Raw genomic sequence first — 27,435 nt, forward strand, 5'->3', positions numbered from 1 at the left:
GAAAGAAATGCTTCATCACCTTCTCAGTCCTTATGTTATTGATATATGTTAAGTAGAGCTAGGGAATAAGTATAAAAAAGAAGAATTTTGGCCTTTAAGAACTGTCAAGGCAATGCAAACAATTTTTAACAGGATTTCTTGGTCAAATTAGATGTAAGAAATGTATATTTCTAAAAAAGATTGCTGACAAGTCTCCTTTCTCAAGCCTTTAATGAGTTGTATTTCCCAGGGCTTTAAATTATAGCTTCATGTCAACTCTGCCACTTAAGATTAAATTTAAATTTTCTTTAACATTTCTGATAGCAATATTCTCTTTTTGACTTTTAATTGCAATACCAGACTATACTGTCATTAGACTATATTTTCTTTCCCAAATGGAGTTTCAAAAACCAGAGATTTTATTTATACAGAAAGGCAGTATTATAATTTGCTCTCTTTTAAAATCAAATACATTTTGCATACAAATTAAAGAATATTTACATATCAAGTAACTGAATTCATTACTTCAGTGTACAGAAGTATGAAAATACATCTTGCTGTAAAGAGTAGGATACTCACATCATAAAAACATGTTGCCTTTGCCATGTGAAAATCGACTGTTTAGTTCTCTAGATTTCTTAATGAGAGCTTTCTTCTGGGCTTCATCAAACCGGTTGACTTTGAGATCCTGATCACGGTCAAATGGCCTTCTCTCTTGGGGCTTATTTTTATCCTCAGCTGTCTTGTTCTTTAATTTTTTGTGATGTATGTCCATTAGAGACTCTGATCTTTTTGAGTCCTGGGGTGAGATGGAAAGGGGCATATTAAGAAAGAGGAAATAAAAATCTTAGCAGAATTAGCCATAATCACATGCAAAAAGAGATTCTAGGGGGTCACTGCAAACATTTTAATATTCCAATGTGCAGAGCTGATATTAACAAGGGAATGCTGAAAATAGAAAAAAAATTATATAATATCTTATTTTATTAAAGCCTCATAACATTAAAGCTAAAATTTAGAAAGGATATATTCCACAATACTACTGATAGCAGATAGTCCTTACTCTACCTAAGGGGGAAAAATGGAAAAGGCAAAAGAATAGGTCACAAAATTCAAATTTTTATTTCCATTCTAAAAAAGGTGTTTTTTCAGAGTCAATTTATGGTGCTTCACTGACAGTCACTTAAACTCTGACAATACAAACCAGGAAAAGAAGATGTTCAAAAAAAAAAGATAAGAATGGTAATTACAACCTAAGAGAAATTAAGGAGAGAGACAAATTTGAAAATCAAAAGCTAGAACTAAATGAAACAATCAAATATATAAAGAAATAAATGTTCATCATAGTTCAATCAAACATCTAGGTACAAAACAAATTAAACATAATTAAATTATGTATGATCTAGAAAGGACCTTGGAGGTCATCTAGTCCAATTGTCTCATTTTACAGATGAGTTTAAGTATATCTATCACCCAATTAATCAGGTTGGATGTGGAAAAGCAAAACTCTAAATTTAGTGATTATTTTAATTATAATATTCTATTACCAAAATAACATAACAGAGTTTAGTTTCATTTCTAGGCTGGCATGCATATGACCAAAGGTGACAGATTTATAAGAGAAAAATAAATAGTAAAAATATAATGAGAAGCCCCAACTCAGGGGGAAAAAGTCTGGAATTTATGCGATATCAATTTTCAAAACAGTATGACAGATAAAGAAAAAAAAACAAAAGTTTTTATTTTCCCATGTAAGAATAATTTTTCTAAGGTTATATATTTGTGCATAAAACATTGTTGTCTAATACTTCTGTTGATGTTCTAAATTGTATAAGTTAAGAAAGAAGCAAAAACTTAATGAGTTAATAAAACTATGGATTAAAAATGGAGAACTATAAATGTATTTGTTCTCTTAGTGAATTACCATCTGCTGGAATTTTGGAAGGCTTAATGTAGGGGCGGCTAGGTGGTGCAGTGGATAAAGCACCGGCCCTGGAGTCAGGAGTACCTGGGTTCAAATCTGGTCTCAGACACTTAATAATTACCTAGCTGTGTGGCCTTGGGCAAGCCACTTAACCCCATTGCCTTGCCAAAAAAAAAAAAAAATCTAAAAAAAAAAGACTTAATGTAGAAGTGGAGAGAGACTATTTCTTGTACCCCTGGTAGAAAGACTGTTCAAGTGTTGTATGTGAACATAAAAGCATTTTCCTTTCAGTTTCCTAGCTAGCAAGACTGCTTTAGTAATGACTAAAGTTGCAGACCAAAGTCCCTTACAGTTCTATGTGTCAATATAGGAAAGAAGAGCTTGATTTAAAAGTAGATAAAGCTACTCAAGGTGTTAAATATATATCAGCTCTCAACAAGTGTGCAAATAGAGGAGAGAGGAGGCAAGATAGTTCTAAATCATGAATATATTAAAGTAATCTTATTTGGCTTTGAAATGCCATCAATATAAAACACTCATCCTTAAAAACAGTCATCCTCAATTATACTTAGCTTTACTCTATGACTGGCTGATTGCATCGAAATGGATTGCTTTGGATAAGCCACAAACTCAATCACGAAGAGTCAGAATAAATTGCAGAGACTCATTTTTGGTAAAAGTTTAACCAAAGTTTCCTTGAGAGGCTATTAACTTGAAAGGGAAGAATGAAATAAGGTTGTGGTCATTAACAATGGACCAGTGATTAATTGCTTTTCTTCCTTTGGTGTCTCAGTAATGACATCTGAAACAGCTGCTATGACTGTATGAACTGGGCATAGGAAAGTTATCCAGGAAGATTCTTGTCAGTAATGCCATAGATGGGGGGCACCTAGGTGGCATAGTGGAGAGAGCACCAGTCCTGGAGTCAGGAGGACCTGAGTTCAAACCCGCCCTCAGACACAGATTTGGTTACAATCACTGAAATGAGTACCAATGAGGAGTGAAGGAATTTTCATCAAAAAGAAATGGAAAAATGTTTTGGGTTTCAATATTCTCAATGCTTTATCTCAATTTCTCAAAGTTGAAAAGCATTTCTTGGAAATACAAGAGATTATAATAGAAGAGAAAAAAGACAAAGACATTCTCAAATATAATCTGTTAAATGTAAATTTCCTTTGATGTGGGTTTAGAGTTTTATATCAAATATTCCAAATCTATTTCTCCTTTAAACTCTTGAACACTAGGGGCAGCTAGGTGGCGCAGTGGATAGAGCACCAGCCTTGGAGTCAGGAGTACCTGAGTTCAAATTCTGGTCTCAGACACTTAATAATTACCTAGCTGTGCGGCCTTGGGTAAGCTACTTAACCCCATTGCCTTGCAAAAACCTAAAAAAAAAAAAAAAAGAAAAACCCCAAAACTCTTGAACACCAATGAAGATATGTATAACTTCGGGAAACTCCTAGTTTCTGAAATAGGGTTATCTGGAAATTTTGACATGAGGCACTTAAATACAAGACAAAGTGAAAAATATTACCTAAGGACATATAAAAAATATTGTAAACAAAGGGGAATTATTTTTTAAAAAAAGTCTGATGTTGCTTTCAGCAGCAGCTTAATAAAAAGAAGGCAACAGTGATATTACCATGGAAACCAACAGAACTATATATTTTTCAAGAGAGAAGGGAGGAAAGCAGGGAAAGAAACAGGTGTATGTGTGTGCATGTGTATGTGTTTGAACGGAGGGATGGATGAGGAGATTAGAATGAGGGTGAGTAGAAGACAGAAAAAGAGAGAAGATAAAATAAAGATGAGCATTTTGCTTTATTACTTACATTGTAGGAAGACACCTGTTCAGCCAATTTCTTGTCTCTTCCTGATAATATTCTTTCCTCATCACTCTTACCAGTTAGCTTCTTTGCTTCCTGTGCTTCCTAGTGAATAAAAAAAGGATTAAGCATAACCAAATAATAAAATAAACAGAAACAAATCACTACCAATAATATAAAGGTTAAATTATAACAAAATTCTGAATGAAGATTGGGTCATGGAATTCCCTCCCATTACTGCTAGACACAAAAACAGGCAGAGAAGGGATCTAAAATTCTTTGTATTAAAAGAATAGAATTGAATGACTGGTGAAACAAAAGAGATGAGAGCTTTGTTTTAAAATTCTGTGTTTTGTTTGTAAGGTCTTTGTAATTTTACCAGCACCATGAAATTATCTTTTAGAATCTTAAAATGTTATACACATTATCCATCATAAAAATCACATCAGCTCCTTATCTATAAAATGAGGGAATTGTTCTACATTATTCCTAAATTCTCTTCCATTTGGAATTTATGGCCCTACATAAAGCCAAGTTAAAGAGCTTAATCTAGGATGTTTACTCCATTTTTTGCCTTAGTTACTGAAAAAAAAAAGTTACTAATAATATTTATTCTGTGCAACTCACTATGCTAAGTTCTGGGGATACAAAAGGAAGAAAAGAAAGTTCCAGTTCTTTACAAGCTTACAGTCCAATGGGGTTGATGACCTAAAGAGGATTGATTTGCAAGCCAGAAGGAAATGTCTGGTGGTCCTTCACAATTTCTGGGTCTTGAGAGGCAGTGAGCTGCCATGTCCCATCTCTATAAGAATTGTTGGATAATGGTTGCAGGAGATGGCTGTAAGCAATGCATGAAGTTAAAAAATTATGAACATTTATACTTTCTAGTCTTTTCAAGATGTCCTGATTTTCCCAAATTTTCCAAGATGGATGATGGCAAAAAACATGTTTTTTTCCAATTAAAATTTTTTATTTAAAGTTTTGAGTTTTACATTTTTCCCATTCCCTGGGATGGTACGCAATCAGATAGAGGTTATACATGTGCAATTATATAAAACATTTCACATTTGCCATTTTTTTACAAGACTAGAATAAAAGAAAAAAAATGAAACAGTGAAAAATAGCATGCTTCAGTCTGTATTCAATCAATCTTAGTTTTTCTCTGGAGGTAAATAGTATGCTTCATCAATAGTCTTGTGGGATTGTTTTGGATCACTGTGTTACTGAGAACAGCCAAGTCATTCACAATCCTTCCTTGAAAAATATTGTTTTTGCTCTGTAAAACATTTTCCTTGTTCTGCTCACCTCATGCTTAGTTCATATAAGTCTTTCCAAGTTTTTCTGAAAGCATTTTGCATGTCATTTCTTGCTTTAATTTCCTCCTCATTGGTGGTGAGTTCACCTTTTTCATTTAGGATACTAGCAATTTGGTTTTCTTCTTTTTCTTTTAATCAAATTGACCAGAGGTTTATCAATTTTATTGTTTTTTTTTCATAAAACCAACTCTTGGTTTTATTTATTAATTCAATAGTTTTTTTGCTTTCAATTTTATTAATTTCTCCTTTAATTTTTAGAATTTCTAATTTGGTATTTAATGGGGGGGTTTATTTTGTTCTATCTCTAATTTTTTTTAGTTGCATATTTAGTTCATTGATTTCCTCTTTTTCTAATTTATTCAAGTAAGCATTTAAAGATATATCCCGACAGCTGCTTTGAGTGAATCCCATAGCTTTTGGTATGTTGTTTCATTATTGTCATTACCTAGGATAAAATAATTAATTCCTTCTATAATTTGCTGCTTGATCCACTCATTCTTTAAAATGAGGTTATTTAGTTTTCAATTAGTTCTGGGCCTAAATCTTCCTGGCCCAATATTGCATGATTTTTATTGCATTGTGATCTGAGAAAGATGTATTCACTATTTCTGCCTTTCTGCAGTTGATCATTAGGTTTTTATGCCCTAGTACATGGTCAATTTTTGTATAAGTGCCATGTACTGCAGAGAAAAAGGTATATTCCTTTCTATCCCCAATCAATTTCCTCCATAAGTCCATCATAGCTAGTTTTTTTTAAACAATCTATTTACCTCCTTAACTTTTCTTATTTTATGGTTAGATGTATCTAAATCTGAGAGGTTGAGGTCTCCCACTAGTAGAATTTTGCTGTCTATGTCTTCCTGTAGTGCTTTCAGCTTCTCCTCTAAGAATCTGGATGCTATCCCATTGTGTGCATACATATTCGGTATGGAAATCACTTTTATTGTCTTTGGTACCTTTTAGGAGGATATGGTTTCCTTCCTTATCTAATAATATCTATTTTTGCAGCTGCTTTGTCTGAGATAAAGATTGCTACCCCTGCTTTTTTTTCACTTCAGGTGAAGCAAAATATATTTTTCTCCTTTTACCTTCACTCTGTATGTATCTCTTTGCTTCAAATGAGTTTCTTGTAAGCAGCATATTGTAGGATTCTGGTTTTTAAGCCACACTATTTGCTTACGTTTTAAGGGAGTTTTCATCCCATTCACATTCAAAGTTATACTCTTTATTGCCCTCCATGCTCTCTTCCCTCTGTTTGTATTTTGCCTCCTTTATCTGGATTCCCCAGCATTTTGTTTCTGCATACCACCCCCTTCAGTGCATTTGCCCTCCTAAATCCACCCCCACTCCCCTTTCCCTTCCTTCTGTTAGTTCCCCTTTTTCTCCCCTGCCCTGTCTCCATCCTCCCCTCCCCTTTTAATACTTGAAAGGTAAGATGTTTTTTGTTAACTGAGTATGTGTTTAAATTAACTTTAAGCCAAGTCTGATGAGAGGAAGATTCAGATTTCTCATCGCCTCCCTTCTTCCCCTCTATTACCATAGGTCTTTTGTACCTCTTAATGTAATGAGATTTACCCCATTCAATCCCCTCCCTCCTCCCAGCTCCTTCCTGTCCTCCTTTTTAAGGAGGAAGTGTTTTTAAATCATTCTATCTGAATATTCATCACTTCTAGTTAAGTATATTCTATCTAATAGGGTTAAGACAAATCCTGAGGTATATTTCTTCCTGGCTTTTCTTTCTGGGTTTTGTTGCTTGGATTTCTGTTAAGAGGTTTGTTTCATATCATATATGGGGAAAGATCAGGAGATTTTAGAACTGTGCCTGTCTTCTCCCTGCCATCTTGACTGGAAGTCTCTTGTCATTTCTTATAACACAAAAATATTCCATTATAATCATATACTACAACTTGTTTAGCCATTCCCCAATTGATGGGCATCCCTTTGATATCTAATTCTTAGCTACCTCAAAAAGGTCCTTTCCCCCCTTTTTATTGATGTCTTTGGGATAGACAAATCAGTATTATTGTTGGATTAAAGGGTATGCAGTTTTATAGCTTTGGGGGCAAAGTTCCAAATTCATGCCAGATTGGGTGGATCAGTTCACAATTCTACCAACAATGCATTAATATTCCAGTTTTCTCACATCCCGTTAAATATTCAATAAGTACATTTTTTGTCATATTAGCCATTCTGAATAAATATAAGTTAGTATCTAAAGTTGTTTTTATTTGTATTTCTCTGATCAATAGTGAGTTAGAGCATTTTTGTATGATTATAATTCACTTTGGTTTTTAAATGTTCATATCTTTGTTTTTTTCTATTGGGAATGATTTTTAAAAAAATTTGACTCAGTTCTCAATATATTTGAGAAATGAGGTGTTTATCAGATTCTTGTTGTAAAAATATTTCCCCCAGTTTTCTGATTTTCTTATAATTTTGGTCGTATTGGTTTTGTCTGCACAAAAAAATTTTAAATTTTATATAATCAAAACGATCTATTTTACGTATTGTTTGGTTCTAAATTTTTCCCTTATTCATAGATTTGATGGATCATCTCTTCCATCTCTTAAATCTGCTTATTCTATTATCTATGAATCATATACCATTTTGACCTTCTCTTGGTATATGATATAAAACACTGGTCTATACCTAGTTTCTCCCACACTTTCTCCTAGTTTTCTCATCGGTTTTTGCTAAATAATAAGCTTTTGTTCCAAAAGCTCAAATTTTTGGATTTATCATACATAGATTACTGTAATGCAGTTTGTACCTAATCTATTTCACTAATTCACCAATCTATTTTTAAGTCAGTAACGGATTGTTTTGATGATTATTGCCTTATAATACAGTCTAACATCTGATACAACTAAACCAACTTCTTTTGTACTTTCTTTTTCTCATTGGTATCCTTGAGTTTTTCTTCTTCCAGATGAATTTTATTATTTTTTTCTAGCTTTATCAAATAAATTTTGATAGTTTGATTGGTATGGCATTGAATAGATTAATTTAATTAGAATTATCATTTTAATTATATTGGCTCAGCCTACCCATGAGAAATTCATATTTTTTTCCAATGGTTTAGATCTAATTTTATTTGTTGAAAAAGTATTTTAAAGTTGTGTTCATATAGTTCTAGATTTGTCCTGGCAAGCAGACTCTCAAGTATTATATACTGTCTAGAGTTATTTTGTAATCATTATTTGGATTTGGCAAGGCAACTGGGATTAAGTGACATGGTCAGAATCACACAGCTAATAGATGTCAAATGTCTGAGTCCAGATTTGAACTCTATAGTCTGAGGTCCTGCTGACTCCAGGGGTAGTGCTCTATATACTGAACCATCTAGCTGCCCTTGTCTATAGTTATTTTAAATGGAATTTTTTAGTATTGCCCCGTCTATAATTTTTAAAAAATGGAATTTCTCTTTCTATTTCTTGCTGCTGGACTTTGTAGGCTGATGATTTATGTGTTTATTTTGTATGCTGCAACTAGCTCAAGTTGTTAATGATTTCAACTAGTCTTTTAGCTGATTCTCTAGGATTTTCTAAGCATAATATATCATCTGCCAATTGATAGTTTTGTTTCCACAATGACTATTCTGATTCCTTTTAATCCTTCTTCTTATTGCTAATGCTAACACCTCTAGTACAATACTAAATAATAGAGGTGATTATGCTGAAAAGGTTTCTAGCTTATTATTACAGATGTTTGCTGATAGTTTTAGAAAAATACTATTCGTCATTTTAAGGTAAGCTCCACTGATTCCAATGTTCTCTGGTGTTTTTAAAAGGAATGGGTGCTATCTTCTGTACCAAAGGCTTTTTTTTTTGCATCTATTGAGATAAACAAGGGATTCTGTTGTTTTTGTTATTGATATGGTCAATCATACTGATAGTTTTCCCAATACTGAACCAACCCTTCATCCAGGGATTAAATTGCACTTGGTTTTATAGTATATAGTCTTTGTTATATTATATTAAATTTTTTGCATCAATTTCATTAGGGAATTGGCCTAGAATTTCCCTGATTTGGCTCTTCTTGATGCATGAGGTGAAGAGGTATGTATCATAAAGGGAACTTGGTAGGACTCCTTTATTTTTCCAGATATTTTATATAGTATTGGGATTAACTATTTTTTAAATGTTTGGTAGAATTCACTTAAGAATTCATCTGGTCCTGAGGACTTTTTTTTAAAGGAAGTTCACTGATTCCTTGTTCAATTTCTTTTTCTAAAATCAGATTATGTAAGAATTTTATTTTTGTTAATCTGAGAAATTTATATTTTTGTAGATATTTATACATTTCATTTAAATGGTCAAATTTATTGGCATTTGACTGGGTAAAATTATTCCTAACAGTTATCTTAATTTCTTCTTCATTGGTGGTGAATTCATCTCTTTCATTTTTGATACTAGTAAATTGTTTTTCTTCTTTCCTTTTTTAAATTAAAATAACCAATCGTTTATGTATTTTATTGTTTTTTCATAAGACCAGCTTCTAGTTTTATTTTTAGTTCAATGGTTTTCTTATTTCCCATTTTATTTATCTCTTCTTTAATTTTCAGGATTTCCAAATTGGTGTTTAAATGGGGATTTTAAATTTGTTCTTTTTCTAGTTTTTTGTTTCATGTCCAATTCATTGATCTTTTTTTCCATTTTCTTGATTAAGCAATTAATCAATTTTCCCCCTAAGTCCTGACTACAACTCATAAAGTTTTCTCATTCTTGTCATTTTCTTTAATGAAATTATTGTTTCTATGATTTGTTTTTGATCCATTTGGTTTTTAGGGCTAAATTATTTAATTTCCAATTAGTTTTTAATTTCTCTTTCCATTGACCATTAGTGAATATAATTTTTATTTATGATTTCTAAAAAATCAACTGAAAAGGATTAATTATTTGTTTCTCCTTTTCTGTATTTGATTGTGAAGTTTTTACATCCTAATACATTCTATAAATGCCACGTGGTTCTGAGAAAAATATATATTCCTTTCTTTTCCTATTCAGTTTTCTCCAGAGAGCTACCAATGTCTAACTTTTTCAGAATTTTATTCACCTCCTTAACGTCTTTTTTGTTTTGATTTTTCAAGGCAGTGGGTTTAAGTGGCTTGCCCAAGGCCACATGGCTAGGTAATTATTAAGTGTCTGAGGTCGGATTTGAACCCAGGTACTCCTGACTCCAAGGCCAGTGCTCTATTCACTGCACAACCTAGCCGCCCCTTTTGTTTTTTTTTATCAGATTGATCTGGTTCTGAAAGGGGAATGCTGAGGTTCCCCCCCAGTATAGTTTTTTTAATCTATTTCCTCTATTTCAACTTCTTTAAAAATTTAGATGTTACATCATTTAGTGCATATTTGATTAGTATTGACATGTCTTCATTGTTTATGGTATCTTTCAGCAAGATACAGTTTCCTTCTTTAGCCCTTTTAATTAAGATTTTACTTTATCTGAGATCATAATTGCTTTCTGGGCTTAAGTTGCTTTCTCCAATGAGAAATCTGACTTTGTTTTTCTATTTTCTTTTTGATTTTGTTTTATTATAGCTTGATGTCTCATAGTCATTAGTTTTTACTTTTCAATTCTAAGTTTTAAGGAATTAGTTTCTTCAGTAAGTTTTGGTACTTCCTTTTCTATTTGGCCAATTCTAGAACTATATTTTTTTTTTAGGTTTTTGCCAGGCAAATGGGGTTAAGTGGCTTGCCCAAGGCCACACAGCTAGGTAATTATTAAATATCTGAGACCGGATTTGAACCCAGGTATTCCTGACTTCAAGGCCGGTGCTTTATCCACTGTGCCACCTAGCCGCCCCTAGAACTATTTTTTAAGAAGCTCTTTTCCCCAATAAATTTTTGTGTATTTTTTCCCTTTCTATATTGACTTTTTTCATGATTCTCTTGAATTACTCTCATTTCTTTTCCCATTTTTTTCTTCTACTTTCAAATATGTTTTTAAAAATTCTCTTTAAGCTCTTTTGGGAATTCTTTTTTGTGTCTGAGACTAAATTACATTTTCCTTTGGGGCTTTACATGTAGCCATTTTGACACTAAAGATCTCCCATCTATGTTTATGCCAAGTTTGTTTTACCTGTTTTTGCTCATATTTCTGCCTTTTTTGTGACTTGATATTTTTACATGAGAATTGGGCTCTGTTCTTGCACTATCCCAAGTATTTTGTGCTAGGGGTCCAGGTCTTACCATTGGCTTTCACTGGGTTACTGGGTTTCAGGGCTTAACTGCTTGCTTTCTCTGGAGACTAGGCTGTCCTGTACTGGTGGGGTGTGGGGCTTCCCCTGGATGTGGGATTTAGGTGCTGGCCTGATTCAGGAGTAGAGGCCTTGCTAGGTAGCTATGGTAATAGTTTTCTAGTGATTGACTCTGGAGGAGGGATTTTGCTGAAGCAATTTTCTGGTTCTTTGGAGGGGAATTTGGGAGGACTTCAGAGGCTTCCTTCTTCACTCTATCATCTTGGCACCAGAAGTACCCACAAAATATTTTTATAGGAAAAAAAATTGAGCCACATCATTCTGACATCTAAGAATAAAATTTGAAGGAGGCAAAAAAAGTGGTAGATGTGTCTAGATTTCTTTGAACAAATTGTTTTCATCAATGGTAGGGGAGACGCTTCCTTTGGACTACATTCTAACCCTGATGCATGAGGTGAAAGGTAGAAATGGAATTGAGGAAAACGAAGATAGGAAGAAAAGGCCATTAATAAAATATCACTAATTATATGCATATTTTTTCATTTCTATAAAATATTTATGAGGATATTCTATACAAATACTAAGGAGAAATTGTATGAAGATATGAAAGGAAATCAGACTACAGACCACACCTTTATGGCCACATTTATCTAATAAAAGAGGCTTATTTACTGTGCTTACAGGGCAGCTAGATGGCGCAGTGGATAGAGTACTGGCTTTGGATCAAGATAACAGGAGTTTGAATCTAGTTTCAGATTAGCCATGTGACCTTGGACAAGTCACTTAACCCTGATTGCCTCACATCCAGGGCATTTCCAGTCATCCTGACTCATATCTGGCCACTGGAAACAGATGGCTCTGGAGGAGAAAGTAAGCACAGCCCCCCTCACCCAAATCCAATTCATGTGCTTGTCATAGAATTCCTCCCTGATGTCAGTCTTCTTCAAGAATGAAGGACAAAATTACTTACAGTCTTAAAAAGTTCATGATTTGGTAGAACAAAATACCACCACCAGAAGTCTCTCTTCCAGTAAGAATTCCCTCATGTATATGGTAAAACTCCTTGAAAGATTACTCTGTTGAATGTTCCTCTGATTGTGATTATAAAGCAGGGTTATGTATGTTTGCCAAAGGTGTTTGTTTGCCTGTCTCATAGAGAAACCCCACAGTAGAGTCCAATTGAAGAGGAATTCTTTCTCAGTGATGAAGTCCTCTTGGAGGTCCTGTCTGTAGATGACTATATTTTACTTGCATTAAATACCACCAGTACAATGCAAAATCTTCCAGATGAGATTCATAGTCACTCATGAGTTCAACCACTCTACACTGAAAAAGTCAAGTGGGTAAAAAATATGCATAATGTCTAGAGCAGATTTGCTGTTGTACTCATAGGTGGTATGGGCTACACTTTTTTTCATGAATGAGCACTGAATTCTATATGTAGTCCAAGGAGGGGTTTTTGTTGGGTGATGCAGTCCAGAAGGCCTAAAAGGTTGGATACCCCTACTCTAGCCTATGATATGCAACTCAAATAATGGCTCATAGGGTTTGGCCCCATCATTATATAGCTTGAACAGACATAGTGAATAGAAAGCAGAGTAATGAACAGAAGGAAGAGAGTGGGCTGAATTGTATTTGGGTAATTGTGTAGTTCTTTTAATGAACTGTCATTATGTGAGTCAATTAAATTATACTATATAAAATAGTAAAAGGACAGTATTTTAATGAGCTTTTCCCTGAAACAAAGGCCCATATTTTTAATACCAATATTCTTCTAGTATGAATAATGGAATATCACAATCTCTGAAGAATAAACATCATGAGTCACCCAAAAGGCCATGGAAAAATGCAGAGTGTGCATTTGCACACCAAGGTCTATTACCAGAGAAGAACTATGCGTTAAAAGCAGAATAGAAGAAATTAAAGACATGGAGACTGGTCCTATAGCAAGTCTGAGAGAGAAATGATGGAAGCCTGCATGGGACACAGTTCTTAAGTAATGTCAACAAGCTAAGGAATGAGGCCCTGAGTGCTGTATATTTGTGGCAGATTTGTGAGAGAACATAGCTGTAAAGGAACTGTAAAGGAACAAAAGACATGGCTGGAGGAGTTGTCACTGACATAGATGGCAGGGGTACTCACATTGGTGGATCAAAGATTGCTAGAAGTATTGAAGCTAGAAGAGTCCAATGCCCTCAAATTATACACAAATTATTGAGTATTTTTAGAAAAGGGGTGGAGAATAGCATGCTGGGTTAAAATCCTGCCTTGGACACATTCTAAGTATGTCACTTAACTTCTCAATGCTCTGGTGGTTTCAAGGAGGCAGAGGTCATATTGAATTACAAAACCTCAATTAACATTATCTGTACTGTTTGGTATTGAATAGCAGACACCTGACTAAATGTCACTGAATTGCTAGCTTTGTTCAATGACTGATCCAGACCAATAGGAGGCAGCTCTTAAGTATTAAATTCCTCCAGGTGGGGGGTGAAGACACTGCTCTTTCTGATCCTACCTCCTGCCTCTCTAACTGCTTCTTCTGTCTTCTGCACTTAAGGTAAGCATTCCCAGGTGCTCAACTGAACAGCTTCTCTTCTTTCTACACACTCTCCATGAAAAACTGAATTACATTCCATGGCACTGACACCATGATATCCCTCTGCAAACTCTTTCTGCCCCTTCAACTCCTATAAGGCCTCCCTCCCTAGCTATCCCACAAGTACTTCAACTCAACATGCTTAAAGACTAAGCATATTATTCTTCCCCAATAACGAATATTCCCCTTCTGCTTTCACTATTTTTTTGTTCAATTCAAGAAACATTTATTAAGGGCCTTTGCTGCACTATGTACTGAGGATAAAAAAAAAATTTGGAAGTCAAACATGCTCTTTCCTTCCTCTGAAATACATGTCCAAACCTGTGTGCATAAAAACACAAGAAAAGCTAAGATAGGACAAAAAAGATTCCCCCTAAAGTATTACAAGAAAAAAAGGAGAAAGAACACTTGGAGCTGAGGGAGGAGAGGAGGAAAGAAAGGAAGGAAGGAGGGATGTTCTAGGCATGGCAAGTGGATGGGGAACACTTGGGAGTCTGGCTTAATGTGAACCAAAGCTCAAAAGTGCAGTAAGACCATGGAGAGCCTGGAATACTGGACAGAGAAGTCTGCATTTGATTTCAGAAACAGCAGGGAGAAAGTGTAAACTTTTGAGGTAGAGAGTCACCTGGTCAGACCTATATCAGAAAGAGTATTATAGATGACTGGTCATTAGTAGAAATTAATATTCTTTTATCTTTTGCTCTTGCTCACACCTCTTGAGTAAAATTTGTCTTCTTATACAAAAAAGCTGTTCACCTAGGATAAATGAAATCATACTTACTTTAGCTTTCCTTTCTCTGTCAGCTGGAGTATCTGTCCAAACTGATCGATCACCAGATTTGTCATCAGCTCTTCTCTTGAAAGTTCTTGGGCCAAGACCAAAACCTTTCAGTTCTGGAGGGAGCTCAGTCATCCATGATTCCCTTGTTACTGGTCTGAACTCATCCTTCACAAGATATTTAATTAAAAGAAAAAAGATATAAGCATATATATAATATTTTATATCAATTACTATACTTTTCAAGTGATGCTTTTTGAAAAGGTTGCTGTCAGTTAATATTAAATCAACGAAAGGTAATTGGACTTACTAAATTTACAATCAAGTATAACTTAGCCACCAAAAAATATTTAAAACACTTGCATCATCTCCTTTAGTGAGTTTTTCTTTCATTTTTTGAGCTCTCCGTTCAAATTCTGTAGTTACACTATAGTCAACTGGTCCTTTTGCAGGCATTGGTCCAACAATGTCCTCATCATCTTCACTACTCTCTGTTCCCTTTTAAAACAAAATATAATTATTACATTAAACAAAGAAGTTAGAGGGACCAGAAGTTTTTAAATTATAGTTTTACATATACAGATTACCTAGCATCGCAAGTGTCAACAAAAATATTTATCGTTCAAATAACTAAGTGCTAAGTGCCAGAAGATGTGATCATATCTGCCTTTTAAAAAGAGATAATGCATGTAAAATATTATAGAAGAAACAAGTAATAGTTATCCTTATTATTATCATCATGTAAAAGGTTTTTAGTCATATTCTCCACTGTCTAGGCTACAAAATGAATAAGGCAGATACACATTAGAGGCTCTGGGAAGTAGTGGTAGCACTCTTTTTTTTTAAATGGTCAACAGCAGTATACAGTTCAACATAGTTAATGAAAAAGAAATGAAGTACCAGAGTTAATGGAGACCACAGATCTGTTTTATATTTGAACCCAATTTGTCTTCATTGAATGAGTTTTGGAAAGAATGCTCACAAGTATGAAATTTTGCTCAGGGATATAACAAATATGGGATTACTGACTTGTAATTAGAATAAAGAAAAATCTCAGTTTGAGTATTCCAGTCCTGTGCCTAAGGAACCTACTGTGTGATCTTAGGTCAGTGACTGAAACTCTCTGGGCCTTAGACAAAATCGTCTGGAAAATGAGGGCACCATCACTAAGATAGGTAGAGGATGCTGTTTGCAAGTTCTGTATACAGAACTAAATGATCCTGCTCCTCTCTTGTTTTTCCTGCCCCCAAGGAAGTAAGTAGTATTGAAGGAAGTAGTTGCTCAGTCTCTTTAGAAATTTTTTTCCCATGGTGAACTGGTCATTAGGATTTAGGGGAGGTGGTTCTTTTGCTCCTACTCACTTCTCCCCACAGTCAATGCAGGAATTCTTATGCAAGTAGCCTATAACTGCAGCTTCTCCCTATCCACTCCACCCTTAATTTGGCTTTGGTCTTGAGACTACTGAAAATTGCATTCTTGATAGTACATTATGACCCATTAGCCTCTTCTCAGTCCTCATTCTCCTGGATATTTTTATGGTAACTGATACTATTGACTCTTCCCTGCCTTGACTTCAATGATATTCCAAAAAAGAGAGGAGAGTGCTGCAGACTCTAGTTAGAAGACACAGGTACTATTTTTTTTTTTTAGTTTTATAGATGGAAGTTTAATTCTCTAGGATATTACCAAAGCCCATGGGGTGGATGGCATCCTTGCAAATGCCAACATTGATACAAAATTTGGGGGCATTTTATACAAAATGAATGAAGAATCATAAAACCAATGAGATTTCACATAGATGACATGGTTTATGATTGTCTCAAATCTTATAATATTTGCTTAAAATTCCTATTGATAAGAATTTCACTTATGCTGAAGAGTAAATGTTTACAAATAACAATAGCATTTTCTCTGCTCATCCAAGATGTCTCTTGAGTTTTGTTGATCAGGTAAAGAATTTATAGGTGTTAGCATTGAGATGACCAGATGCTTTACATAGCAGACTGACATTTTACAACTATTAAAGGTTAAGAGACTAACTTCTGATCAGAAATATGTAGATCAAGAAATATTAATTGCATCTTAAAGAATATCAGATTAGTTAGAAATTCACCCATTTTGATCTAGATAGACCTTATCTTATCTATAGATCAATCATATACAAATTTAGGAGGATAATGACTATATTGGAGGGGAAATAATGTTATCAGTCAGGCTTAGATTTTCTAAGAACCATGGGCAAGTAATGTAAGATCCATAATAGTAATACAAATGAGTAACACAATTACAAGTTAAAAAAATTAAAGAGATTCAAAAGGGGCAATACGTGTTTGTGTGTGTGTGTGTGTGTGTGTGTATACACACAGATTCTAATTTTGAAGGCTATGAATGAGCTATATACCTTTGAACAAGCTATGCTATGTCTCCAAGTCTGTTTCTTCATTTCTAAAATGAAGGGGTTGCATTAGATTATCTTTAAGAACTCTTTCAGTTATAAAGATCCACAGCTTTACTATTATAGTTCTCCTAGCTTTGTGACTACACCTGTTTCAACCCCTAGTATTTCCTTCTCTTTCCCCTTCATCATAGCTGGAGTCCACGTTTTGGGTCTTAGACTTCCACTTTTCTCAATTATATCTTTCATGGAGTTTTAATCCATCTTACTCTCATTTTTCTGTGTGGACCAGCAAATCTCTGTATTTATGGCCCTGACTTCTCATTTCATTTCAAAATATCCAAAAGCCTCTAAAGTCCTGATGATACTTTGAAGTTTAATAATAGCTAAAATTTCCTCCTCCAAAAGTAGTTTCTAAATTGCAGTTTTCTATTTTTGTTAATAGGCTAATAATTTTCCCTAGCTCTAATCCTCAGTGATCTTTGATGTTTTCTTAAAAGAATTGCAAAAAAAAAGGAAAACAGATGATACAATGGAACAAACAGTATCAAGTTCCACAATAAGATACTGCAGTGACCAAGTGCCACAACAATTTTGCAGACCTTTCTACCTTCAATTTAAAATTGTTTGCTTCAATTTGCATGTGTATATATATGCATATATATACATACATACGTATATGCTAGTGTGAAATAGACATGCTTTAATTCATAATTCCAAGTAAGTATTAAATAACAGGAACAGTCATTTACTAGACTAATTTGGGAGTCATTTCTGACATGATTTTCTAGACTATGTCTTTTTTATTTCTTCTCTTCCTTTCCCTAATAAATCAATCAAACATAAAGACTTAAGTTTCTAAGATAATAATTCATTATTAGGTTAAACCTGTTGGGAAAACTGGAAAGTAGTCTGGCCTAAATTGGGTACAGACCAATATCTTACGCCATTTAAAGAGGGATATTACAAGAAAATTTGAAGATGAAATATCTGATTTATGGATAGGTGAGCAATTTATGATAAATAAGAGAGAGAGAGCAGTTTGAGGTATAAAATGGATATTTCTTTTACATTAAATTTAAAAGCTTTTGTCCAAATAAAATAAATGTAGCTTAGATCAAAAGGAAAGCAGAAAAGTAGAAAAAAATTTTTATAAACAGATTCTCATATCTCAAAATGGTAAAAGGAAATGAACAGGCAGTTTTCCAATCAAAAGATCAAAACGATTTACAAACATGTTTTTAAAAAGCTCTAAAATCACTGATTAGAAAAATACAATTTGAAAACATAACACTTTATGCCTACCAGACTGGCTAGGGGAAAAGGGGAAAGTGACATAAATTGGAGGGGATGTGGAAAGATTTGGACACAAATTTCCTGCTGGTGGAACTGTGAACCAATCTAACCAAGTTGGAGAAATTATGTCCCATAAATTACTAAAATTCCTATACCTGTTCACCAGCAATACCACTACTACAGTCTGTTTCCCAAGGTGATTAGGGGAAAAAAAGGAAAAAAAAAAACACCCTATTTAAAAAAACCCTACTCATAGCATATCTCTTTGTAGTGGAAAAGAACTGGAAATTGTGGAGATGTCCATGAATTGGTGAATGGCTGAACAAATTGGAGTATCTGATCATGAGTTTATGATCTCAGAAAAACATGGAAAGTCTTAAATGAAATACTGAAGATTGAAATGAGCAGAACCAAAAAAAATTATATACAGTAACAATAAGTTTTAATAACAAGTTATGTGACAATTATAAATACCCAAACTAACTAGAAAGGATATATGAAAGAAGATACTATTTGCATCCAGAGAAAGAATTGATAAATAGAAGTATGTTTAGAATGATTTTACATATAAACACACACATACATAATATCTGCATGTATTGGAGGCCATCTCAAAGGTGGGGAAAGGAAGAAAAAGGGAAAAGAAGAAAAAGAAAGTCACAGAACAAGTCTATTATATAGTTTTTTAAAAACAACAAGTTGTACATAATAGATTTTCAGTTTCATGTGAAATCATCTTTTTTTTCTATTCTATGTTTAGAATACAATGAGTAAAATAAAATAAGACATGTCAAATCTAGAGAGAAATGAAGCAGAGGAATGAGAGAAGGCCATCTGATCAGTGGAGCTCAATGTCAGCTGAGTAATGAGATTAGAAGCCAAAATGCCAAGAGCTAAAAAATGAGTGAGAGGAAAGCAAATGGAAACCACTAACACAGACTTTTTCCTATGAGTTTCTTTGCAAATGGGAAAAGAAATAAAGAATGACAAGTTGAGGGTATGGCAAGGTCTACTGATATTTTTTTCAGGATCATGTGCATGACATAAGACTAGCTCATGAGAGTTGAGGACACTGAGGAATTGGAAGATTAGAATGTTTAAGAGAATATCTCAGGGCGACTAGGTGGCGTAGTGGATAGAGCACCGGCCCTGGAGTCAGGAGTACCTGAGTTCAAATCCGGCCTCAGACACTTAATAATTACTTAGCTGTGTGGCCTTGGGCAAGCCACTTAACCCCACTGCCTTGCAAAAACCTAAAAAGAACATCAACATGTATCTTGAAGATTCCTAGCATGAGGGCAAGAGTCAAGGTGGAGTGGAGGCCTTGGAGCTAAGTACTAAACACCTTGACAAAGGAGAGAGAACAATTTGGTGAGATTAAGATGAACTGCTACTAGGATCTAGACAGGGTGATAAATTCTAATAAGAAATTATAATCATTTATGTAGAAAGATTACTGCATTGGGAGTCAGAAGACTTAAATTTTAGTCCCCATTCTAGGTTTATTCTAGCTATATAACTTTAGGCAAGTTATATAAAATTTCAATTTCCTTATCTTTTTTTTGTTTTTGGTTTTTGCAAGGCAATGGGTTTAAATGACTTGTTCAAGGCCACACAGCTAGGTAATTATTAAATGTCTGGGGCCATATTTGAACTCAGGTACTCCTGATTCCAGGGTTGGTACTCTATTCACTGCAAAACCTAGCTGCCCTATCCTAATGAAAGGTGAGATCAGAGGTGTCAACTATGTGGCTCACAATATTCCCATGTGCAGCCTGAACCTGTCCTGCCTATCTTTTTCCAAAATGCAAAGTAATATCAACAAAGTACTTTCTCCTCTGCCTTACATAAGGCAGACATAAACCCTCTAGTAAACAATAAGACACTGTCACTTAAAGACAAAAAAGCAGATACTATAGAACAATGAAATGATTTTTTCCCTTCCCTATCATAAGTTGAAGAGAGTTACTAAAGAAAAGCTTTAAAATCATAGCTGGTGGACAATGATCACCACCTTACTTCTTAAAATAATTAACAAATTCAATTAACTGCTAATTCTGAAAAGCAGCTGTCTCTCTTGCCCCACATAAAAAATGGCAAATATAATAATGTCCAGTAAGTTCTAGGTCTATGTGTATATTTTAGTGATGTGTAACCATGAAGATGTTCAATTATCATGTTCTCATTGCCAAAAATTCTTCTCAGCACAGAAAAATCTATACTGTTCCTTTTTAAGGTTTACTAATGCTACTTATTTTCCTTCTTATGTTCTCCATATTTCTAGATTTGGGATAAATACCATTTTTGCAGCAAGTACATTTAATTTTCCCCCTAAATAAAAGGAAAGGGCCACAGAAAAAGCTGATTTCTTTCAAACTATATTAGGTCCAATGTCTTATGTACTTAGCCCAAATATTGATTTATTTGGCTGAATATTTGAGGAAAGGGGATCCAAATACAAAGAAAATCTATGTATTACTAAATTAAACAAAGAAGCATTTCAGAAGAGACATATTTAGCTGATATGTTGACAAAAAGCCTTTGCAATTTTATGGGGTACTTTTCTCAAAGTTATGATGAAACAATGAATGCTGACTTCAAAATTCTATCTTAAGGCATCATTCCGCATCTACAGAGAAAAAAACCCCACCGTCACATGGGGGGGGGGGGGAAGAAAAGCCAATAGGTATATTATGTGGCCTGCAACCATATCTTCTAATTATTTTATGTCTCATGGAATAAAATGAACCATACATAATACTAATGAATGTTAACTATTGAAAGTAAAATTACTTTAAAATTCCTGCAGCAAAATTGTTTCCCAATAGGAATAATTTTCTTTCAATTTGACCTTTATTCCTTGATGAATAAAAGCTGGAGGCATTTTCTTTTCTACAATATTTTGACAATCTGATATTCATAGTGCTAAGAATCATGCATAAAGCTAATGCTTAATAAATATTTGTTGAATGAACCAATAAATTTTCAATGAGATAATATTTACCAATTAACAATATTTCAACTAAAGACAGCATCATTTTTCCTAGAAAATCTCACAGAAGAGAATGCAGATATTGGAAAAATTAATATATTTCAAAAATCACCAGCCAAAGAAAGCCTATGATGATTATCATAATCTTTCATATCCCAGTATGGGCAGTAGTCTTTCTTGTTTTAAGTTTCACAATACTGGTAAAAATCAATGTTATTTTATATTCAGGGTAGACATTTGTATTTGATTGTAAATCAGACAAATAATTAACACTGCTTCCCTTTCACTTTTCCTCCAAAAAAAATTGTAGTAGTTAGTAAAAAAAAAAAATTTATAAATAATGAAATACAAACAAAAGAACAGAAGAGGCTAGAAAAATCAAACAAATCCGAAAAAAATTCCCAATTCTGGAAAGATATATTAGATTCCTTTCATATAATAAAAACATCTTTTGTAATGGTGGTTTCTCCAATTACATGTAAAAAACAATTTTTAAAATTTTTAAAAAAGTTTTGAGTTCCAAATGCTATCCTGACTTTCCTCCCCTGCTCCCTCCTTGGGTTGGTAAATAATTTGAGACAGGTTATACATATAGCAGTCATGTAAAACATTTTCACATAAGTCATTTTATACAAGAAAACGCTAACAAAATGGAAAGGAAGAAAGGAAGAAAGAAATAAAGAAACAATATGCTTCAGTCTGTAGTACTGAGGCAACAGTAGTTCTTTCTCTGGAGTAGATAGCATTTTCCCTCATGAGTTCTCGAAATTCTCTTGGATCATTTTATTGCTGAAAAGAGCTAAGTCATTCACAGATCTTCATTTATAATATTACCATTACTGTATATAATGTTCTCCTGGTTCTGCTCACTTCACTTTTTATCAATTTATGTCTTTCCAGGTTTCTTTGAAATCACTTTGTCATTCATTGCTCATAGCACAATAGTATTTCATAACCATCACATACCACAACTTGTTCAGTCATTCCCCAATTGAGAAACATCCCCACAATTTCCGATTCTTTACTACAACCAAAAGAGCCACTACAAATATTTTTGCACAATTAGGTTCCTCCCTTTTTAATTCTTTTTTTTAAATTTATTTTTAAGGCAGTAGGCTTAGGCTAAGGTCACACAGCTAGGAAATTGTGTCTGATGCTGGATTTGAACTCAGGTCCTCCTGACTCCAGGGCTGGTGCTCTATCTACTGTGTCACCTAGCTGCTCCTCCTTTTAAAAAAACCCTTTGGGAATGGTATTGGTGAATCAAAAAGTATGCAGTTTTATAGATTTTGAGGCATGGCTCCAAACTGCTCTCCAAAATAGTGGGATCAGTTCACAACTCCACCAATTGTACATTAGTGTCCTAGTTTTCCCATATTTCCTCCAAGAATAATGATTTTTCTTTTTGTTATATCAATCTGATAGATGTAAGGTAATATTTCAGAGTTGTTTTAATTTGCATTTCTCTAATCAGTAGTGAGAATATTTTTATATGATTATAGTTTAGATTCTTTGTCTGAAAATGGCCTGTTCATATCCTTTGACCATTTGTCAATTGGGGAATGATTTATACTTATATAAATTTGGTTCAGTTCTCAATATATTTGAGAAATGAGATCTCTCTCAGATACCTGCTATAACCCCCCCCATTCCCTCCTCCACACAATTTTCTTCTTTGGTTATGATCTTAGTGGCATAATTAAAGCTATTTATTTTACATTTTGTAATGCTCTCTATATCATTTGGTCCTAAATTCTTCCCTTAATCATAGATCTGACAGATAAACTATTCCATACTTTCTGAATTTGCTTATTAAGATAAACTCTTTATGTTTAACTATATATACTCAGTTTGACCCTCTCTTGGTATATGGTGTGAAATTTTGGTCAATACCTAGTTTGTGCCATTCCTTTTTCCAGTTTTCCCAGCAGTTTTTGTCAAATACTGTTTTTAATTCCAAAAATAACTTAGATCGTTGGATTTATCAAACACTAGATTACTATGATCATTTACTATGGACTGTTCACCTAATCTATTCCCCTGGCTAGTACCAGGTTGTTTTGATAATTACTGCTTTAAAATACAGTTTGAGATCTGGTATGGGTGAGGCAATCTTCTTTCCCATTTTTTTCATTGATTCCCTTGATATTCTTGACTTATTTTTCCAGATGGATTGTTATTATCTTTTCTAGCTCTATAATTTTTGTAGTTTGACTAGTATGCCCTGAATAATTTCCTGGGTTTATCTTGACAAGTAAACCCCCCCAGTATTTTATATTATTCTCAATTATTTTATTTTATTTTTTTAGGTTTTTGCAAGGCAAACGGGGTTAGTGGCTTGCCCAAGGCCACACAGCTAGGTAATTATTAAGTGTCTGAGACCGGATTTGAACCCAGGTACTCCTGACTCCAGGGCTGGTGCTTTATCCACTATGCCACCTAGCCACTCCCCATTCTCAATTATTTTAAATAGAATTTCATTTTCTATTTCCTACTGCTGGACTTTGTTGGTAATATATAGAAATGCTGATAGTTCATGTCAATTTATTTTGTAATCTGCAATTTTGCTGAAGTTGTTAATTATTTCAATTAGTCTTTAGTTGATTTTCTAGGATTCTCTAATTCTAATACTATCATTTCTGTAAAGAGTGATAGTTTTGTTACCCCACTGCATATTCTAATTCCTTCCATTTCTTTTTCTTCTTTTTGCTATAAACTAGCATTTCCAGTACAATATTGAATTATAGTGGTGTTAATGGGTATCCTTGGTCCCCAATTCCTTGATTGTATTGGGAAGGCTTCTCGCTTATCTTCTTAATAGATGTTTGTGATGGTTTTAAGATGAATAATACTTATTGTTTTAAGATAAGCTCCATTTATTCCTATGCTTGCTAGTGTTTTCAAAAGGAACGGGTGTTACATTCTATCAGACTTTTTCTGCATCTATTGAAACAATCATGATTTATGGTGGTTTTGTTATGCTGATTTTCCCCCCTAATTTCTTCCCTAGTATTGAATAAGATTCTTGTGATATATATTGCTAAAATCTCCTTGCAACTATTTTCTTTTTTTTTAATCAATGTTCATTAGGGAATTTATTTTATACTTTTTTTTCTGTTTTTGCCCTTCCTAACTTAGGTATCAGCATTATATATGTTGCAAGAGGAATTTGGTAGGACTCCTTGTTCACCTCAAATATTTTGAGATTAATTGTTATTTATATTATTGGAAGAATTTACTTATGAATCCATCTGGTCCTGGGGACTTTTTCTGGAGGAGTTCATTGATTGCTTATTCAATTCCTTTTTTTATGATTTAATTATTTAAGTATTTTATTTCTTTTTTTCCTGTTAATCTGGGTGATTCATATTTTTGGTAACTATTCATCAAAAAATTTTAAAAAGTGTTACTCATATCTTTCACTATATATGTTAGAATGATCACACTATCTCATATAATGTTTAAAGTGTCTGAGTATAGGGGTGGCTAGGTGATGCAGTGGATAAAGTACCAGCCCTGGAGTCACCAGTACCTGGGTTCAAATCTGGTCTCAGACACTTAATAATTACCTAGCTGTGTGGCCTTGGGCAAGCCACTTAACCCCGTTTGCCTTGCAAAAACCTAAAAAAAAAATAAAGAGTATAGAACTGCTGAGGGCAATTTGAATGTAAATGCTAGGTACATCAGTAAGTCTAGAATTAAACCAGATAATTATGTGCTTAGCACTGTCAGAGTTCAGCTCTTGGATGCAGGCTGAGCACTCAGTCAAAAACTAACCAGTACATTGTATTGCATGAGTTAATCGATATCAAGAGCCCCTAGAGTTCCTTGAAAATATCATCAACTGAGAGAAATGATGTTGAGACCTTAAAGAAGTAGAGACATCACCCTAGCAGGGCTAAACATCTTTTCAACTGATTGGCTAAGTATGTCCTCCTTGGCACCCACCTTGATGGGTATCATTTTTGGCTTATAGTCGTAGTAAAAGCAGAAAGGACTTGAGCACTTTGGGGCCATCTCCATGCCATGATGCCTGTGCTCTGGCCAGGATCTTTATCTTCTCCCCACCTTCATCTCTGCCCCTGAGGATAGCAGCCTCTGACACCATGCCCAGGAGTAGGCTTTCACACTGCTTCTCAGGCATTTCCACACTATGCAGCATGCCCTCTCCCAAATCTCCCTCTGGCCTACACACACACACACACACAGAGGGAAGGGACTATCCTCTATTTTGCTTGCATAAAATACTGAATAAATGTGCTCTCCTCAGTCTTTTTCTTCTCACTCTTACTCCCTCCTTCCCTCTGTCTCTTCCCTATCCCTATCCCCATCCTTTCCTTCTTCTCTTTGTAGTTTCTCTGCTACATAGAGTGACATAGTTTGCCATTATCCCTGTTTTAGGTCATAGAAATTCAGGGGAAGGACCAGGTACTGGGCAAGAAGCTAGAGAATTGATTTCCCCCTGTGGAATGACAGGGAAAAGGGTCATCTTCTCTTTGTGATTTGGGTTACTCCCCCTGACACTGGAGGCAACCCTTACCTTTCATAACTCCTTGCCAATCAGAACTCTATTATCTGTACACAATTTTAGGGACCCACAAAAAATGGATATCCTCCTTATTTTCCAGAATGATCTAGTTCCCTGATGTCAAACTCAAATAGAAAAGGATTCTAGGAGGCATGGACTGACTACAAAAAACACATCTTAAATATATCTGTATTAAATATTTTATTTTATTGAACATTTCTCAATTACCTTTTAATCTGGTTCAGGCAGCACTTAAAAGTGCCCTGAGTGCAATACCTCTGACCTAGTTTATTCCAATAATTTCAAGTAGTATTTCTTTTAGAAAACTTCTCTACATTCTTAAATTAAGTCTTTTGTTGTTATTTAGTTTTTCACATCTTTTCATTTCCCCCAGATCAATTATAAAGTCTTTAAGGGCAGAGAAGATATCTTAAAATTCTTTTTGTTTTGCTTTTATTTGATACAGGTATCTAGCCTATAGTTAAAGATAGTCAAGGAAAGAAATTTTCCAACTTCCTTTGTAATCCATTCTAGTTAGAAATTCTAGCTTATCTTCAATTTAAATCCTTCCTATTAAATATACAGGAGATCTAGTTGAGTTTCTTCCGTCCTTAGTAGAAATGGGAAATTTTGGGGTATCATCTTCTGGACCATAGTTCTTGACTTATTTAAAGACCAAGTATAAAATAAACACCTGGGGAATACAAAAATGGCTTAGATTGGACTCTGACCTCATGGTGATTAAAGAGTTAGTAGGAAAGATAAAATATGTACAGAAATGACTATGAAGTAAGGTATGATGTGAGAGTTTGATAAAAGAGACACAAAGTATTCTGTTCAACTTGATTTTTAAAATTCAGTTTTTCCAAACCTCTGAGTTGAAAGATGATGCTGGATCACCTCTGTTTTCCCCAGTCTTCTGTGTTCGATTATTAAAACCAGGTGGCAATGCAGGACCTATAATTGGCCTACAAATAAAAGTCAGGTTTATACATTCAACATAAAAGCAAACAAAACTGGGCTAATCAAAAATCAGGTACACTGAAAAAAATTCAAATTATTCAAATGTTACTTTGAAAAGGAACTATCTTCTAAGAGTTTTTCTACCAGAAATCAGGAAAGAAATCATTTTATTTTAGTTTTCTGTTAGTCAACAATTAGATCTTCTTTCAGTGATTCTCAACCTTTGAGGACACTGATGTGCCATCCTTTCTAAGAGCTGCACAAGACAATTGTACTTTAAACATTTAAAAAAATTGGAAAATTTTTCATACTGAACTACCCTTTAATGCAGCTTATTCTCATGACTTGATGATGGATAAGTAATGTATGACCCAAGTTATGCACTTGTATTCTCAATAACTTTAAAAATTCAAAGAAAGTGAATTGGATAGATCCTCTATGGAGAACTTGGGAGAATATGGATCAGAATTGCAAAGCATAAAATTGTAGATGAATTGCAATCTCCAATAGTTGCCAGGCATTCCTATATGGAGGAGGTTACTGGGCCATTAGATAACAGGAGATACTATAGATCGAATCTAGGGAAGTCTGTTCTACTGGAATTATATCAGCCCTCAGTTTTGGTAGTCACTTTCCA

The 27,435-nt window shown here is 34.2% G+C and overlaps 1 protein-coding gene across 1 annotated transcript in view; it reads right to left on the reverse strand.

Moving 5' to 3' along the window:
* Nucleotides 1–375: 375 nt before the first annotated feature.
* Nucleotides 376–27,435, reverse strand: part of GPALPP1 (GPALPP motifs containing 1) — a 37,531-nt gene continuing 10,471 nt past the window's right edge. Inside the window, exons 4-8 of the mRNA XM_074191707.1 lie at nt 26,707–26,803; nt 14,988–15,122; nt 14,628–14,792; nt 3,736–3,834; nt 376–778 (exon numbers count right to left, since the gene is read on the reverse strand). Coding sequence (XP_074047808.1) covers nt 560–778; nt 3,736–3,834; nt 14,628–14,792; nt 14,988–15,122; nt 26,707–26,803 — 715 coding nt within the window. The 3' untranslated portion in view covers nt 376–559. The remainder of the gene's footprint in view (nt 779–3,735; nt 3,835–14,627; nt 14,793–14,987; nt 15,123–26,706; nt 26,804–27,435) is intronic.

This window comes from Macrotis lagotis, chromosome 6 (assembly GCF_037893015.1).
Source record: "Macrotis lagotis isolate mMagLag1 chromosome 6, bilby.v1.9.chrom.fasta, whole genome shotgun sequence".
Classification (NCBI taxonomy): Eukaryota; Metazoa; Chordata; class Mammalia; order Peramelemorphia; family Peramelidae; genus Macrotis; species Macrotis lagotis.